General features: G+C 41.4%; 1 protein-coding gene across 1 annotated transcript in view; it reads left to right on the top strand.

Moving 5' to 3' along the window:
* LOC126382826 (receptor-type tyrosine-protein phosphatase mu-like) overlaps positions 1–16,634 on the top strand; it is a 224,656-nt gene that overhangs the window by 161,233 nt on the left and 46,789 nt on the right. The window contains exons 17-20 of the mRNA XM_050032912.1: positions 4,466–4,743; positions 8,549–8,629; positions 9,322–9,348; positions 12,887–13,080. Coding sequence (XP_049888869.1) covers positions 4,466–4,743; positions 8,549–8,629; positions 9,322–9,348; positions 12,887–13,080 — 580 coding nt within the window. The remainder of the gene's footprint in view (positions 1–4,465; positions 4,744–8,548; positions 8,630–9,321; positions 9,349–12,886; positions 13,081–16,634) is intronic.

Genomic DNA, 16,634 nt, shown 5'->3' with positions numbered 1-16,634 from the left:
TTCACATTCACTGCTGTTCAAAGAAATTTGTGATTTTATTGTCGGGCATGCCTGCAGGCAATCAGTCCTATAAATTTATTTATTTTTGTTGTCGATCATTCCGCATGCAGCTTTACGCTAACTATCAGGGGATATGATAAATGGTCACATTCATCAAGATGCACAAACACTCTACTGTACACTTCCTCGTACTATCTCTGTCAGCACATCAGACTCTGTAATATAGTCATCTATCATTAAATTTTCCCCTCTTACAAATGAGGAGAGAATAGCATGCCAATTAATCTTCATCTAACACCCACGGTGCCTTGCAAACATCCCAGTATTGCTGGTGCTTTCCTCATTTTGGCACTGGTGTCTGTGCAGCCTCGTTTATCTCCAACGCTCGTTCTTCAGCTGTTACACAGGCCAAGAAAGCGGAAATCCAAGTCCTAACAGACGCAGAAATAAGAACAGTGATACAGTATTAAAACCTGGATTATGGTGGTTCTTAATAGTCTTCTCCATGAGTGCACACAGTGCCGAATCAGTCTTAATATTGCCTGGGGTACACGCAGCTCCCCCTCCCCACTCCTCCCCATTACAATATGAAGCCATAACGTTAAAAAAAAAAAGACAAGATTGCCATTTTGTTCCCGACTCTAATTGCAGATTAAAGACAAAAAGTGAGTCCGGCAGATGAAAATGTCACTACTTTGTCACTTTGCTTTCTGAAGAACGGATCCACTATTAGCCTCACGTCGCGGCCTTCAGAGCAAATGACTGTTTGAAGGCAGCGGGGGCCTGTTGCCATATGGCACCAGACAGCGACAAAATTGAATAAACAGAGGAGATTTGCGAAAACAAAGCAGCAGGAGTGCATCATTAGACCGCAGTTGTCCGTGAGAGAGACTGCAATTCAAATAGGCAGAGGGGTCACACAGAGAGTAACAAAGTGCGAGGATCAGTGTGAGGGCTGCCATAGTTAATTCTTACACTGCTCACTCCCCTCCAGCTACAGAGCAGCGGCAGGCATCGGATATGGCTATAGCTTACAGTACGCTCCGGCTCAAGCTGTTTGCCTTTTGTCTGTTGTGAAACTTCTGTGGAAATATAGTAGGGTTAACTCCTCAGAGTGGTAATGTGATGCATTATTTATCGCCATGGGGAAATATTCTTATGCAAGTGGCTCCTATCAGAGGTCAGGGTCAGCCTCAGAGTGGCAGCCCTCCAGGGATTCAGAGTCTTACTTAGGACACTTGAGCTGGGTCAGAGGTTGGTATAATTGAGGGAAACTGTTCTGAACTCAAAAGTCATAAAAACTTTTCAAATCTTTGAGGGTTCTCATTTGTTGGAAATATATTCAGTAAGAATACAGAAGTTGAACAAACCATTGTTGTAGCTAATGCTCTCTGCAGTAGTTTTTACAGTGAGGCATTTTTCAAAAAGATATAATCGGGGGAAATAATTAAAACTTTTTCGAGACTGTCGTGGAAATGTCGCACATAGAGCAGGTTTCAAAGGAAAATAGACTTATGTGTATCACAGTGTTACCTGTCAATAACAATAATAGTATCACAAATGAAAATAAAATAAATGTCATGGCTTGGTTCTACTGTTAGAGGGGCGATCTAAATCAGTAAAGTTGTTTCTTAGTATAGACACTTAGTTTCCAATTTGTTACACATGCCTACAATTAAAGCGGGATTTATACGTGCGTGTGTCAGCTCTCTGTAAAGCTGTTCTGGACATTTATACTTGTGCATTGGTGTGTCTGTGTCACTCTGCAGTTATACCTCCAAAACACTAGTTGGCGGCAGGGTTTCTGTGAAGTGCTGTAATTAGTTGATTGTAAATGCACCCAAAACACACATTCATTAATTGAGACAATTGCAAACACAAGTACACAAATCAGCTTCACTATAACTCACAGCATTCACAGACAAAACACTTCTCTTTTGCTGGACACATTTTCCCACAAATACAACATGCTAATGTTATTAGTGTGGGTCTATGGCATTTTACATTGTATAAATTAGCCTTGTGGCTAGCAGACTTTTCCTCCACACTTATGAAACCAGGGACAACAGCGACATTTAACAAAGTTAACATTACAAAATTCTGCTTTATTACAACTCACAGGTTTACCAACACAAAAGCTGTCTCATACTAAATATGTTTTCCAAAAAAATACATCATGCTAACGTTATTAGCAAAAGCCTATGGCATTTTACACTGTATAAATTAGCCTCGCAATTAGCAGAGATTTCCTCTGTTCATATGAAGCCAGGATAAATCACATACAAGACTAAAGATGATATTTTGTGGAGGCTTTATTGTCTCCACGATGTATTGTTTATTATCTGTGAAATAAAAGTAAATAAAAGGTTTGTTTCCAATAAGGGAAATGGCTTTAGCTTACAAAAAAGACAGGAGGTCTGCGCTGCCACGACGTGTAGTTACATTTTTAGGGAGTTACATTTCTGCACGTCAGGCTACAGCATAGGGTATGGCGTTGATACAACAATCCTAGAATAAATCCTACCTATAGGAATGTTTAGATTAGTTAAAACTGTTGATTCAACTTAATGGTCATTTTGGCTTCGGCTTTTAGGGTGCAGCTTGTGGTGCTGTTGACCTGTTTCAGGTTATACTGTATACTTAGCCCCTGCCCCCCATTTACATCAATGAGAGGGGACTAAACAGTAGATACTAGGAACATACAAGAGACATACACACACACACATGGTCAATTGAAATATTTGATGTATATGATTTTTTTTTTTTTTTCTCAAACATTGACTGAAGCAGTTCACAGTGTCTGCTGCAGAGTCTAGGGCCACAACAACAGAAGCTCATGACCCTTGGATGGGTGTTTTCACCAGGGACAAACATAAGCCCTATTTTTCAACCTGGACCCTATTTGTGTTTAAGTGTCTAATGGGAGCAACAATTTTTGAAATTGGTCCAGTATTGACTGAGAGGGCTGCAGCTGGCAACCACAAAACAGGCTGCTATGTAATCACATGGGAGATGTGTGCACCGTCAATTTACGTCCACTGAAAGTGCTTGTTTTTGCCACTGACAGGCTGAAGTGTCTGACAACATGATGCAAAGGATTCCTACATCCTAACCAGAGACAACTCTGAAACTGCCATCTCCACCCCCACCAGACTCCATTTAAATTAACAATAATTCCAGCGTGTATGCAGCATATTTATTGTCACATCTAACTGGGTGAGTTAAGGGTTTATTCAATCCAGAGGAGTTGGTGATTGTTGGAACTGTGGGAAAACTAATGAAGATAGCTTTTGTGGGCTGTATTTTGTTTCTGTTGACTTTGAAAGAAGTGTGTTTCATGATGATAAAATTACTGTTTATTTAAATGGAGTCTGGTGGGTTTGGCGATAGTAATTTCAGGGCTGTTTCTGGTTAAACAAAAAGGGTCTTGCTCTTCAACAAAAAGGTCTATCACTGTAGGAATCTTCTCTAAAACCACTAGAGAATGCAACTCACTCTGGTGGGTGTGGCGATGGCAATTTCAAGAGCTGTTGCTGGTTGAACAAAGAGGCTCTCACTCTTTAACAAAATGTCTATCTCTTTTGGGATTCTTTGCATCATATTGTCAGACACTTAGAGTAACAATCTGAGCCCGTCAGTAGCAACAACAAGCACTTTTAGTGGACGTAAGTCCAAGTGGTACATTGCAGCCTTTTTCATGGCTGCCGGCTGCAGCTCTCTCACTCAACACTGTATCAACTTTAAAAGCTGTTGTTCCCATTAGCAACTTAGACACAAAAACATACGGAAAATAGAGGCTAGATTGAAGTTACCCTTTAAAGTCTTACCTGAGGTATAAAGAGTTCATGAATATGTATATACATCGGCCAGATTGTGGATAGCTTTATTGGTGATGGGTAAAATCTGGAATCAGTCAGCAAAGTGAAGCCAAGACAGGTGACATGTGAGCTCAGCAGCTGCTTTTACATAAGGAGCATCAGTCTGTAATGCGCGTGTGCATACATGTGGATTAGTGCATGTGAATGTGTGTGTTCCTCTCCGTGTTCACTGCGTACACAGGGCCTTAATGGTGTTTGATCAGGAACAGATTGCTTGTAGGCTCCAGCACATCAACGCAAAGTAGGTCAATAAAAGCAGGTTGACTGTTTCAGTTCACCGTTCACAACTCTAATCCTTCCAGCCCCCCCAAATACTATAGCTAATTTTAAATCATCAGGGCCCCTGATGTATTTGGGTTAGGGTGTCACACCTTTCCACGTTCTCAAGGATTTATATTGCACTGCTTGAAAAAGCATCTGGAGCCTAATAAAACCTAATGTGACCACAACCCAGGGCACATTAGCTCAGCCATCTCATTACATCTATGAGTCATCGCTTACCAGCATCATATCAGATCCATTCGAGCGCATAGTTATTGTTGCTTTTGTCTGATTGTTTGTTTTTATTTCTCCCCCCTCCTGTAAAGGAAATTGGCCAAGAAGCGTAAGGAGACACTGAACAGCACCCGCCAGGAGATGACAGTGATGGTCAACTCCATGGACAAGAGCTACACGGAGCAGGGTACCAACTGTGACGAGGCGCTGTCCTTCATGGACACACACAACCACACGCTGAACACCCGCAGCGAGTGTGCGCTCACACTCAACGGCCGCAGCGAGTGCGCGCTCACGCTCAATGGGCGCAGCGAGTGTGCACTCACTCTCAACGGCCGCAGCGAGTGCGCCCTCACTCTCAACGGCAGAGGTAAGATGGCCTTGAATCAGCCTACCTGCCTTTTGCAGTCACACACACACACACACACACCGAGCATGGGGGAAGCAATTTATTTGGTTTGGTCAGGTGAGAAAGAAATCAGAGTTGGCTGCACAGGAAATATTCACACTGGGACAACCTTAAGAAATGTGAGTCTTGGTCGTCTTCCAAGTGAACTCTGGGACATTCAGGAGAAAAAAACTCAATCTGGGTATTAAATCCTCATTTTTAGTGTGAAATATCTGTCATTGCTTTTAAGTGAAGACTGGAATCATATTTGTTTTGACTCCACATACAAAAGAATCTCTGAATTTGTGGAACAATGGCTATCAAAACTCAGTGTGAGACCATATGGCTTTCTCTTATTACCATGATAAAGGTATTTTCTTTCTCCGTTATGTCATTTACCACATCCAGTGTCATAAATTAATGTTGAAAATGGATTTTTAATGAAGAACTGTCTCTTTGTTTTTCTACTTTTGCCTTGTTCAAACTGAGACTTTATTCAGCCAGTGCAAATTATTTGACAGTAAATCTGTAGCGTTTGAAAAGCTACCCATCGTTACCGATGTCAGTGGTAGCCAATGGGGAACCGGCTTCTTCAGAAACAGTTTAACAGAATTTTACTTTCATTTGATGGAAAAAGACTTTGATATGATTTGGGGAAAGATTTTGATCTTGTTTGATTTTTTTTTCGTCAACGGGAGATTCATTCCTCTTCACAGGCCCTCAAGGGTTTGTTGTACCCTTTTTACATATTCCCTTTTTAAATTTCTTTGGTTTCTCTAATTAATCTTTGTTAAATTAACTAAAAGTAAACTTAAGTCAGCAGTATTAATAATTCACTATTAGGATGCTGCTGATGCCAGCACTATAGATATACGATAGCTGTGTTAATAGTTGCACTTGTTAATAACTTTAGGGAGTCTTGTACTGTGATCAATAATCAAGAGGGCTTGAAATCCTAAACCTGACCTCAAAGCTTACCGGTAAACACGAACACTCTGAGAAGTCTGTTGCGAGGTCCTAAACTCAGCAGCCTTCTGTCTTCAATCCAAGGGGGAAACACGCAACACATACTAGATGCGCTCTGGTGCGATAACCTATTAATGTTCTCCGTCCCAGGTTAAAGTTAATACCTTTGTTGATGGACAGCTCAGCTAAGTCTGCACCCAGGGCTTGACCTGGTATAATCCCAGTCAAAACCATCAGATTAAAACTCCACAGCAGCTTCTGTCTCCACACCCCTGCAGGGGATGAGCCCCAAAGATGCTCTGACCTTGATTAACTGTCTGTTGGTGTGGATGTTCAAATCTGGCCCTCTGTCTGCCAGCGCAAATGATTTAAATGCATTACTTTTTTACTCTGCCTATCAGTGTAATGCCTTCAATACTGTACCTAAGCCCTCTCACGCTCTCCGTGACCTTACATGACTGTCAATAGTGTCATTTGGGCTCAAACATCATGGCTGACGGATTATAGTCCTGAACATACTGCACTCAACTCAAAACCTGTTAGCATGGCAGGCTCTGGTGATGTTGCGTGAGTCCTTATTCTGTTAAAGGAAATACTTCACTGCCAAAATTATCGTTTGTACAGTAAAACTTCAATTAATAGCCCTATTATTTGCTTAAAGCACTGAACTCAACAGGCCTATATTTAGGACAGGTCTTTAATTCCTTTCACACAAAACTGTTGCTCAGTAAACATGGGGAAATACAATCAAATTGTTTATTTAAACCAGTATGAATATTAGTGCATTTGAGAGATTGTGCTACAGTTCTCGTGGATTATGGCACCCAGCATACCGACACAACAATACTAACTATAACTAATTTTTTATGAAAAACCCTTTTGATTCTTTCGATCTTAGGACCCTTATGGACTAATGGAATATGAATAACTTACAGGGTAATTGAGAAATGGACATATAATTTGACTTTATGACCGCTTCTACCGTCTCTCTTGTTTTTCCATGCCGATAAATCTGAGTGCATTATTCTTTGGTGCTTATGGTTGTAGTAAAATGAACGTAATGATTGAATTATAGAGAATCTAACCGAGCTAACAATACATAGCACCTCCATGCTGACCAAAGTTAAAACATTTATGCACAGACTAAACAGCTAGCTAATGTTAGCTCAAGTGGGTAGCCAGCAACCTGGTATTATACATCCAAACAACTTCTATGCTTGGCAGCCAGACCAGGCTTCTAATTGAGACAGGCCTTTATTTGTCAGAATGTAGTAAAATGGACTGGGCGTTTGATTGGGACTAAGCTTTAATTGAAGTTTTACAGCATATCAGTTACTCACCCCATGTTACACTGAATTTGTGAGGAAATTTTGGGTTGTTTTTTTTAAATTCCTCTACGAGGAATCAAAAAACTGAGAAAATTCTTAATGTATTGAAGTCATAGTGGTCTGCATTAAACAACAGCAAAACAATATCAAAGTTTTGGTTTACAAATGCTTACACAACTATTGTAGTATAATCCAAATCTCCTTATCCAGTCATATGCAGTACTTCCAAATCAGACAGCCCTTTCTGACGGGAAACAGAACGGAAAGTGAAACTTATCTATGCGTTCTTCAAAGCCTACCTCACTAAGCACTGTCTGCTTGGAAATTACTGAATACAACTGGATAAATTAGATTTGGATTGTACTACAGGAGTTGTGTAAACATTTGTAAACAGACCTTTTGATATAGTTTTGCTGTTGTTAAACGTGGACCTCTACGACTTCACTTCATCAAGAATTTTCTCAGTCTTTGGATTCTTCGTTCGCCATAAGCATGCAAGAAAAGCCACGTTTTAGTTTTTTCACAAACGTAACGATGGCCAAGTTATTGATATACAAATGATCATTTTAGGAGTGAAGTATTCCTTTAAGAGAGAAGACGAATGTGACTCTACTCTGCTACAATCATTAATGACAGGTTACTTTGTACATTTACTGAAGTATTTAGTCTTGATATACTTCATCTGTACTTGAGCATTTACATTCTGTGCAACTTTATACTACTTTAGGGGCCGCAGTAGCTCAGTCTGTAGGGACTTGGGTTGGGAACTAGACCAAATGCGGAGCATGGACTGGTAGCTGGAGAGGTGCCAATTTGCCTCCTGGGCACTGCCAATGTGCCTTGAGCAAATCACCAAACCCCCAACTGCTCGGGGTACCTGTCCTTGGACTGCCCCCTTGCTCTGACATCTCTCAATTTAATGCATGTTTAGGTCCTGTTTGTGCATGTGTGTGAATTTAGGGCCTCTGTGTGTGTGTGTATGACAACAGAGTGAAAGAATGTAGTTTCCCCTCTGGGATATGTATATATAGTATATAGGATATAATATAGTATGTCTTCCTCTTCTCCTTCGTCTTCTCCTTCTTCTTCTTCTTCTTCTTCTTCTTCTTCTTCTTCTTCTTTTATATTTACATGACACTTCCAAAGTAGATACTTTTCTTCTTTTGCTCCACTGCATTCGTGTTAGCTAAAGTTGCTTGTTACTTTGCATATAAAGAGTGCACATACAAAACACATAATCATCTTGTAAATATGTTGTATATATGTTCTAACTGTGTATCCAGTTGTGCACACGGTACCGTATTAGTTTAGTTTGCTCAGGTGTCTGAGATTTCTGCAGCCAGTACCGCACAGTGAGGGTCAGTGGAACTTTGTGATGTATCTTGGCATTGCTACTTTTCCTTAAGTAAAACTTTTGAATGCTATCTCCACCACCAAACAATGCCAGACTATTATTGATCGCCTGGTGTTGTGTTCTTTGTCTCCATCTCTAGCTGGATCATCACCCTCTTCCTTCACGCTGCCTAAAGCCAACACACTCAGCTCTTCCATCCCCACCAACTCCTACTACCCAGGTAAACATACACTGTATCTCCTCATGCTAATCCTGTGTGTCAACAGACAAGTGTTTACTATGGAAGCAGTGATGTTGAGCGAAAGCAGAAGGTGTGAAATTCAGTCATCAGGAAACCTGCAGAAGTGTCAGGATAAATTAATAAGAGACAGCATTTCCAAACAAGTGTTAATTAGTTTTATGTTCTTGGTAGGGGCTCCTTTTATGTAAATGACATACTAATAAAGTAAAGTGTGGTATGAGTGAATGTAAGTGCTTTAAAAATTAGAAAACGATTTCACAAATGAGATGGTGGATAAATTGACTTTAGATGGGTTTACACCCTGCTACATCTCTGGTTATAGCAGAAAAGAGTTTTATATCACTTTGCCAAGATGGAATTTAGCTGTTCAATCATGACTTCAATTTCTCCATATAATATGCATAATTGTGTGTCTTATGTAATCAGATCACAGCTCATTGATTAGATGGAGTAAAGGGCAGCTCGACTGATAATCAACTAAACTTATTGTGTAATTAGCTTTTCTGGAAAATATGATAAGTTTCTTGTTATGCTGCTTGGCAAGAGACCAACAAACTGTCCATTATTTTTTTGTTATTGTTGTTTTTCTGTGGATTTATCTTGGCTTCTTTTATTTATTGCAACTCTCTTTCCTCCTCCAACTTCTGCACTTGTTATGGGGGTATGAGCAGATCCCTTTGTGCCAACTGCTATCTTAGGTGAGACACATTTTCTTTTCCCATTGCTGTTGATTATTTCTTCTTATTTCTCCGCTGAAGAAAATTACATTCATAAGATGGCTGTTTGAAGACTTAACTGTGAGGACAAACAAACAAAAAAAGCACAGATTTTGTTTTTTCCCATTTTTGGTTTGGTTGGCTCTTTGACTAAAGATGGCTTCCTCACCTTCATACCTGCCTGCTGCTTCTCCCCCTCCTCCTCCTCCTCCTCCTCCTCTTCCCTCCCCTCCTCCTCCTCCCTCCCCTCTTCCTCTCCCCTTCCCCGTCAAACGAGGGGCTCTCCTGGGCTGAGGCTGGCTTCACTCCATCCCATCCGCATTGCGTGTCGTGCGTGTGATGTCACATACGTGTTTGACCTCTCATATGCATGGACAGACATGTGGACTGGATGTGGGGGAGTGTCTAAGGGGGGCAACGGGGGGGCAGTTCGCCCCAGCGCCACGGCTACAGCGTGCTGAAGCCATAGCAGCTGCACTGAGACACAAACAGAAATTAAACAGTGTGAGAGGGAGACACAAAATCGCTCTCTCTTAGCCCCCCTCAACAAAAAAAAAAAAATCCAAAAAACGGGATGCGTTCGGTCTGAACATCTAAAGTCTTGCATTAGCAGTGCTGCCCTCCCTTCCCTCCCCTCTCTCCTCACTACGCATTTAACTCCCCTCCCTCCCTCCAAAACAACAACCTTTTCTATTATTCTTTTTAATGTCGCTCCCCCTGCCTTTGGCTAACTGCTAGTGACCTACTTGTTTTTGTTTTGGTTTTGCCAGTGTTTATTCATCCTGTTCAGTGATAAAATAGAATTATAAAAAAGCATTTTGTTCGCCTGTTAATTATTACTGGCCTTTGTTGAATATGCACAGCAGCCCAAAGTGCAGCGTCTTAAACGAGCAGATGCTTTTTATACCAGCAGAGCACATAATGTAGCTACTAAGTGGGGCACTACAACTGCAATAATTTAATACTCAAGGCCAAGAAGGAAGATGCAATAAGCAACTCTACTCCAGCTTCACCACAAGCACCATAACTGCGTTTATGAGTACACAACCTACAGTTAGGGCTGATGTCATTGTTTTGTTTTTTTTCTCCTCCCCTACAAAAGTGCAACTTTAGGCAGCGTCTTTCATCATCACTGTTGTGACAGCTGCTTATGTTAGTTCCACGTTTAATGAAGCATGAAACAATTAACATGAAATTGCGGCAGCCAGAAAAGGTTACATGCTTTCAGTTGTGACACATTCAGTCACAGCATTGTCTCATCAGTTGAGGTTAATGATCAAAACTGATTAGATCATAGCGGATTGGTAATGTTTTTAAATTCAATCGCACATTCCTATTTTTTACTTTTTAAAAATTGGTATAAATACAGGTGTCGCCACTAGCACATGCAAATATAATTATGGAAATTACAGCAAGAAATCTGAAATGTCAGAGTACTCCAAAAAAAAAATAAAAAAATCATTAAAATTTGCAAGTCACAGATTTGAAACAATTACAGCTAGTTCCAAAGCAGGGTGTCTGCAGGTCCTTAAAAAGTCTTAAAATGTAATAATAAAAAAATAATAATAATAATAATAATTAAAGTAATAATAGTCATTAAATAGTATTAAACAAGAACATTGGAACATTTTATCTAATACAATATATCCATATTTTAATTTCTTTTCATCAAAATGAGTCAAGCTCTTTTGGATGAAAGTCCACATTTCGGATGTTCTTCAAACCTACCACTAAACCACTTACCTGCTGGCAAAATGCACATTAACCTAACTCACTCTAATAACCATCTTCCTACATTAAACCTACCTCTGCACAGGACCACATACTTTCCTTTATACTTATCTGCAATGCTTGAATAATAAAAAAGATGATATGTCCAAACATTAGTCTTAGACTTGTTAAAAAATAATCTTAAAAAGGTTTTATAAAAAGCTTTAAATTTAAGCGTCTAATTCCTGTAGACACCCTGCAAAGACGACCAGTATTTCACCATTATTTTCTCCCTTGAGATTCATGACTTCCTTGTTTTGTTCTTTTACTTTTGTCTTGCACTGTTGAAATTGCCCCATCCATCCACTCAACATCCCCCCTTGACTAGGCTTTCTACCTATAGGCAGTTTGGACTGAGGAGGCATGTGATCTTGCCCTATAGCGTAGCTCTAAAACACTCTACTGTGACAGGTTCTCATGCTGTATTGTTGCTTATCCCCTCTCTCCTCTCTCTTCTCCTCTCTTTCTCTTTACATACGTAACCTCTTATGTATCTGCTATCTAAAAAGTGCCCATTAATGGTAAGTTTTCCCAAGTGGGCCCTGGGTTGGGGGAAGGAGGTGGTGTTTACTCAGAAAGCAAGCCGAAAGTGAGAGGCTGCTTCTGACATGGACATTACGACATTTATTGCATGACCAGTGGACATGTTAGCATCTCACCACCCTCTGCCGTACCGTGCCACCAAGCCACCATTAGCCTAGCATGGTCAAAGTACGTACAACGCCCCATGGCAGCATCACCCCATGCATTCTCCTCCCATCTCCGCTTCCCTCCTGTTTATTTATTTATTTACTTTTCTTTTTAGGTTTGGTTTTTTCTTTTTTCATTTTTCGGGGAAAAGAACGGGTGGCAGGGGTTGAATCCACGCTGTGTCTGTGTGATGCTTCTGACGGTGCCTGCTGCAACATGCTCACTGTGGCCCACCGCACCCCCTCACATCCTCCTCCTCCATGTTTCTGGACACCCTCCATCGTCCGCTGGCTCCCCACAGCATCTGTGCCTCATGTCTGCCACTGACTGGATTACAGTATGAAAGAGCTGGAATGGACTCTGACTCTCAATATGAGCTGCAGCCCAAGCCAGCATACTGTACTGCCAGTTATAAAAAAAACAAAACAAAAAACAAAAAGTAAACTTGTTGTTTTACAGCATCTTCATGTGGATTTTTATGACCTCTCTATACTGTTTCTTGCAGTCGAGGGCCGCTGACTCCTTTTATTCTGACAGTAGCCATATTAAATGCTAATAGTGTAAGTGTTATACTTTAAGGGCCTCGTATTTTAATGGCTTTCGGCTGTCCTACAGTACAATGGGCCTGTAATATTAAATATCTTCCAGCCACACACTGAGACAGATGGACCTGAACCTTCCCACCACATGACTCATCCTATTACTCAATGATGTTGTGTTGTTGTGACCATCCATAACAAACAGATTACTAGTTGAGAGTTGTTTGTCAATCTGGAGGGTGGTGACATAATGCTTAACAGTAAATGAGATAATGTGCCATCTGTTAATGGGAACAGTTGTAACTGAGATATGTGCTGGGAGAAGAGGGACAACACCTAGGCAACCAAATTCCACTTTAATATGACAGTTAACTCTTAAAACACGCCCGCCATTTACTGCTTCGAGCATTATGTCACCTGTATGTATCTGATAACCACAGACTGATAACTCATGCGGCTCTGTAGCTCCTACCTCTCGGTCCTCACCTGCTCTGGCCTGTCCCTGTTTTTATGTCCCCCAGACGAGAGCCAGAACATGGGCAGCGACACCAGCAGCCTGGTGCAGTCGCACACTCACTCCCTGAGGAAGCGGGAGCCGGTTGATGTGCCGTACCAGACAGGTCAGCTGCACCCCGCGATCCGCGTGGCAGACCTCCTCCAGCACATCACTCAGATGAAGTGCGCCGAGGGCTACGGCTTCAAGGAGGAGTACGAGGTAGGACGCAACCCAACCGTCTTCCTCCCTCCCCCCTCTCCGCTGTATACACAAATAAAGCCTGGTGATGGGCTTGTAACATCTCCGCGGAGATTCTTAAGTGGAGATGTTTATCAGTCTAATATGAGGCTTCATCTGTGTCATGGTGTACAGTCCCGTGTATCTGTCTCCCTCTTCTTCTGTCTGTCTCTCTCACTGTTTTGCACCGCACAGCAGAACTGTTTTGTTTCTCCCCAGATGCACTTTTATGATAAATTGTTAATGTACCCCGTCTCAGTGTGTTTACGGTGTGATTCGTTTTGTTGTTCATCTGTTCCTTGTTGTTTGCAGCGACTGTGCACTGCGCGTGCGTGTGTGTGTGTGTCAAATGCTGCTGTCCCAGTTCCCCTCAGAGACTCAGCTGTAGACCACCTTGAAATGCAACCCCCTCCCCAAACAATGCACACACACACACACACACACACACACACACACACACACAAAGAGTGAGGAACAGCTACCTGTGTGTTAGCCACATCCCCTCCTTTACCTGAATCAGGTCCGATTAGGCTCCCGCAGCCTGCCGCTCTCTTAAGACTGTTGTCACACAACAGCATTGGTAATCTGACACCGTGCCTCTCGCTGACACCAAAACAAAAGATTTTGCCCCAGAAGATCATCACTCTCATTTCCTCTCATTAGTGCGGGAGGCTGGCAGGGCTTGGCGGCACTCCAGCCTTCCTCGCCGTCCCTCAGCACCACACCAGCCAGCCTCATCTCACCCTGATGCCATGTTGTAACAGACTGGCTTCAAGCTATACTTTCTAAATCCTCCTTTTGAAATATCTCATCTCTATCACTCCGCTCTCTCCACCTGACATCACATTGGCCCTCTTCGCTGATAGTATTTCCACTTTTTGAATTCTTACATCTTGTGTTTTTCTTTATCACCTCCCCCCATGCTCACTTCCTCTTCTTTAACTCACGTCACATCTTTTTTTCCACCCTCTGAACATACTCCCTTCATCTCTTTTCCTGTACTTATCTACACCTCCCGCGTTCTTTCCTTGCTTCCCTCTTCCTCTCCCTCCTCATCTCCCTTCCCTGCTTAGTTCTTCTATGTGTGGGCCAGATTTATCAGTAATTAACTCCCCACTTCCCCCTCATGACTGCGGAATTAAATAATGCAGCCTCCCGTTGCTACCTGCAGCATCAGATCATTGAGGGGCTGAAGTGCTTTGAGCTGCCCTCCGGGCCTAATCCATTATGGATAAAGGTGTTTTGGGTTCACGCGGCCGGCATTGCATGGACGCGTAACAGTCAATCAAAAGGAAGCATCGCCACAACAAGCAAACGGACCCCCGTCCCCCTTACCCAGTTGTCATCTACCTGTCCACAGCCTGCTTGCAAACAAAAAAAAAAAGGGCCTGTGGGATGCTTAACTTGTGTAACGGAGCTCATTCTCACTTGGCTAGAGCGATTCATTTGTATGTTGTGTTCCACTGCTGTCTTCTCTATATCAATCTGTCTTAAGGTCAATGCCCTTTTTAACCGTTTATTATTGATGATGAGATTGGAGCCCAGTGCACCTCTAAACCTGTTGACTTACACTGTACTATATCTCTCTCTGACCCATGCTTCTTGTTATTCTGTACGTTAACTTTGGATCAGATAAACGAGGTAAGCTAATACTTTTGGTTATTTGTGAGTTTTCTTTTAAACTTGTAGATGATATCACGAACCTGACAGATTGACGGTGCTTGTTGGCTATTTTTTTTTTAAAAATGGCCCTGTGGGATGACATCATCTCACATGTATGATCTAGTCTGAAAAGGGCATTTACCAACAGAAGCTATGCAAAGTTACCAAAGCAGTCAGATGATGAAATGTGTGATATAGTGACATTTTTGAAAAGCTTTTGTCATGTAAAGTCTTAATAATGTCACTGTGATTTTTTTTTTCCTGTAATCAGAAACTATGAGATTCATAAATACTCCACAACTTAATTCTGATGTTTCTTTATAAAGCTTTTCAAAAGCATACGTACGACCACACCGGTACAACGAAAAGAGCCAGAATGTTTTTAAAAATAAATTAATTGTAAAATTTAAATAATTTGCTGACTCATACCAGCAATTTCTGACACTGGACTAGACTAAAAATAAATAATAATAAATAAAATAAATGTAAGTCTGTTTCATTTTCTCATAGCCAAACACCAAATCCCACATTTACAATTTGGACACCACACGTCACACTCTGCAGACTATTGTATTGTATACTTTGCAAAAGCTTTATAAAGCCATGTTTGATAGAAACAAAGTATTTGCATGTCCAAATTCTTCTGCACGTTGACGCACAATTTGAGTAAACGAAACCAGTAGCAGAAAACAAGTTTCAAGTGCTCTGTAAATGTTATGTTGTCATTGTATTTCACCTGCTTTCAGCTTGTTTCATGTGAAGGGAGATGTGTTGCATCTAGCCTTCTGTGAGAATCTCGACTTTCTATAGGCTCCAACCACAAATGAACACTCGTCAGTCTGAATGAGTCTCCTCTTCTCACACAGTAAATGATTTATTCAGAAGCAACTCACTGAACAATTCTGCTTCTTTATGTTGCCATCCTTTATTTTATTTAATTTTTTTTTATTTTGCTACAGTGTGCATTGTATGTCAAGTGCTCTGTTGTCGCTTCACTGTATGTACAGTAGGTTTTCCCATGTGTGATTGTATGTAGAGAACAAACTGCGCTTTTCCACTTTTACTTTTAAGTGGTTGCGGACAGGAAAACATAACTGTGCTGGGACCGGAGTACAGCAGGTAGCCTGTAATTAAAAACATACCAAGTTGGATGTGGGCCAATGTGAATAATTTGAGGATGGTGAAAAAACTACCTGCAGATGCACTGGAGTAAAGTACAGCGCCGACCTTTACTACAAAACAATTTTTACAGATGGAGCCAGCCGTTGTTTTTCCATCACTGTCTAATGAATGTTAGGCAGACAATTATTCCCAGAGTGGGTATATAGCCTTTAAATTGAAAGCCTTCATATAATCTCTACCTCTTGGGACACTAACTACTTTATCGCCATAATTTTTTTTTCTGGATTCAGGCTCTAAACAGCCTGAGGAATGAGACCATCGCATCAGAGACAGGCAGGGTCACTCAGTTTAAGAGAGAACTATTATAAAGTTGCCAGGTAACGCCTTTCGGCTTGAAGATGATTTGTCTTCGGATACTTGATATTAGACTTGTATCCTTCAGAGTGACAGGGGGAGCGACATTGGCCCGTGCACTTACTCAAGACATACTGCTGCAGGAGAAGAGGCCTGTATAATCCATCTCTGAGACATGCTTCCATCTTCACTGGAAGGATGGGACATATTTTTAGCATATTAAAGCTGTTTCTCAGTGAAATCACTAATCCTCGGGACTTAATACAGGAATATGTCCTTGTGTGGTGTCTGAAAACGCCTTTATTTGCTAGACAAACGGCTCGCTGCCTGCCACAGCACTGAGATGAATGAAACCATCAAGTCCTAGACCACAGATGATTGAAGACGATGCGCTCCCA

Source organism: Epinephelus moara, chromosome 21 (genome assembly GCF_006386435.1).
Source record: "Epinephelus moara isolate mb chromosome 21, YSFRI_EMoa_1.0, whole genome shotgun sequence".
NCBI lineage: Eukaryota > Metazoa > Chordata > Actinopteri > Perciformes > Serranidae > Epinephelus > Epinephelus moara.
Note: the sequence above shows the minus strand (reverse complement) of the source record. Positions and strands in the feature narration are given on the sequence as shown.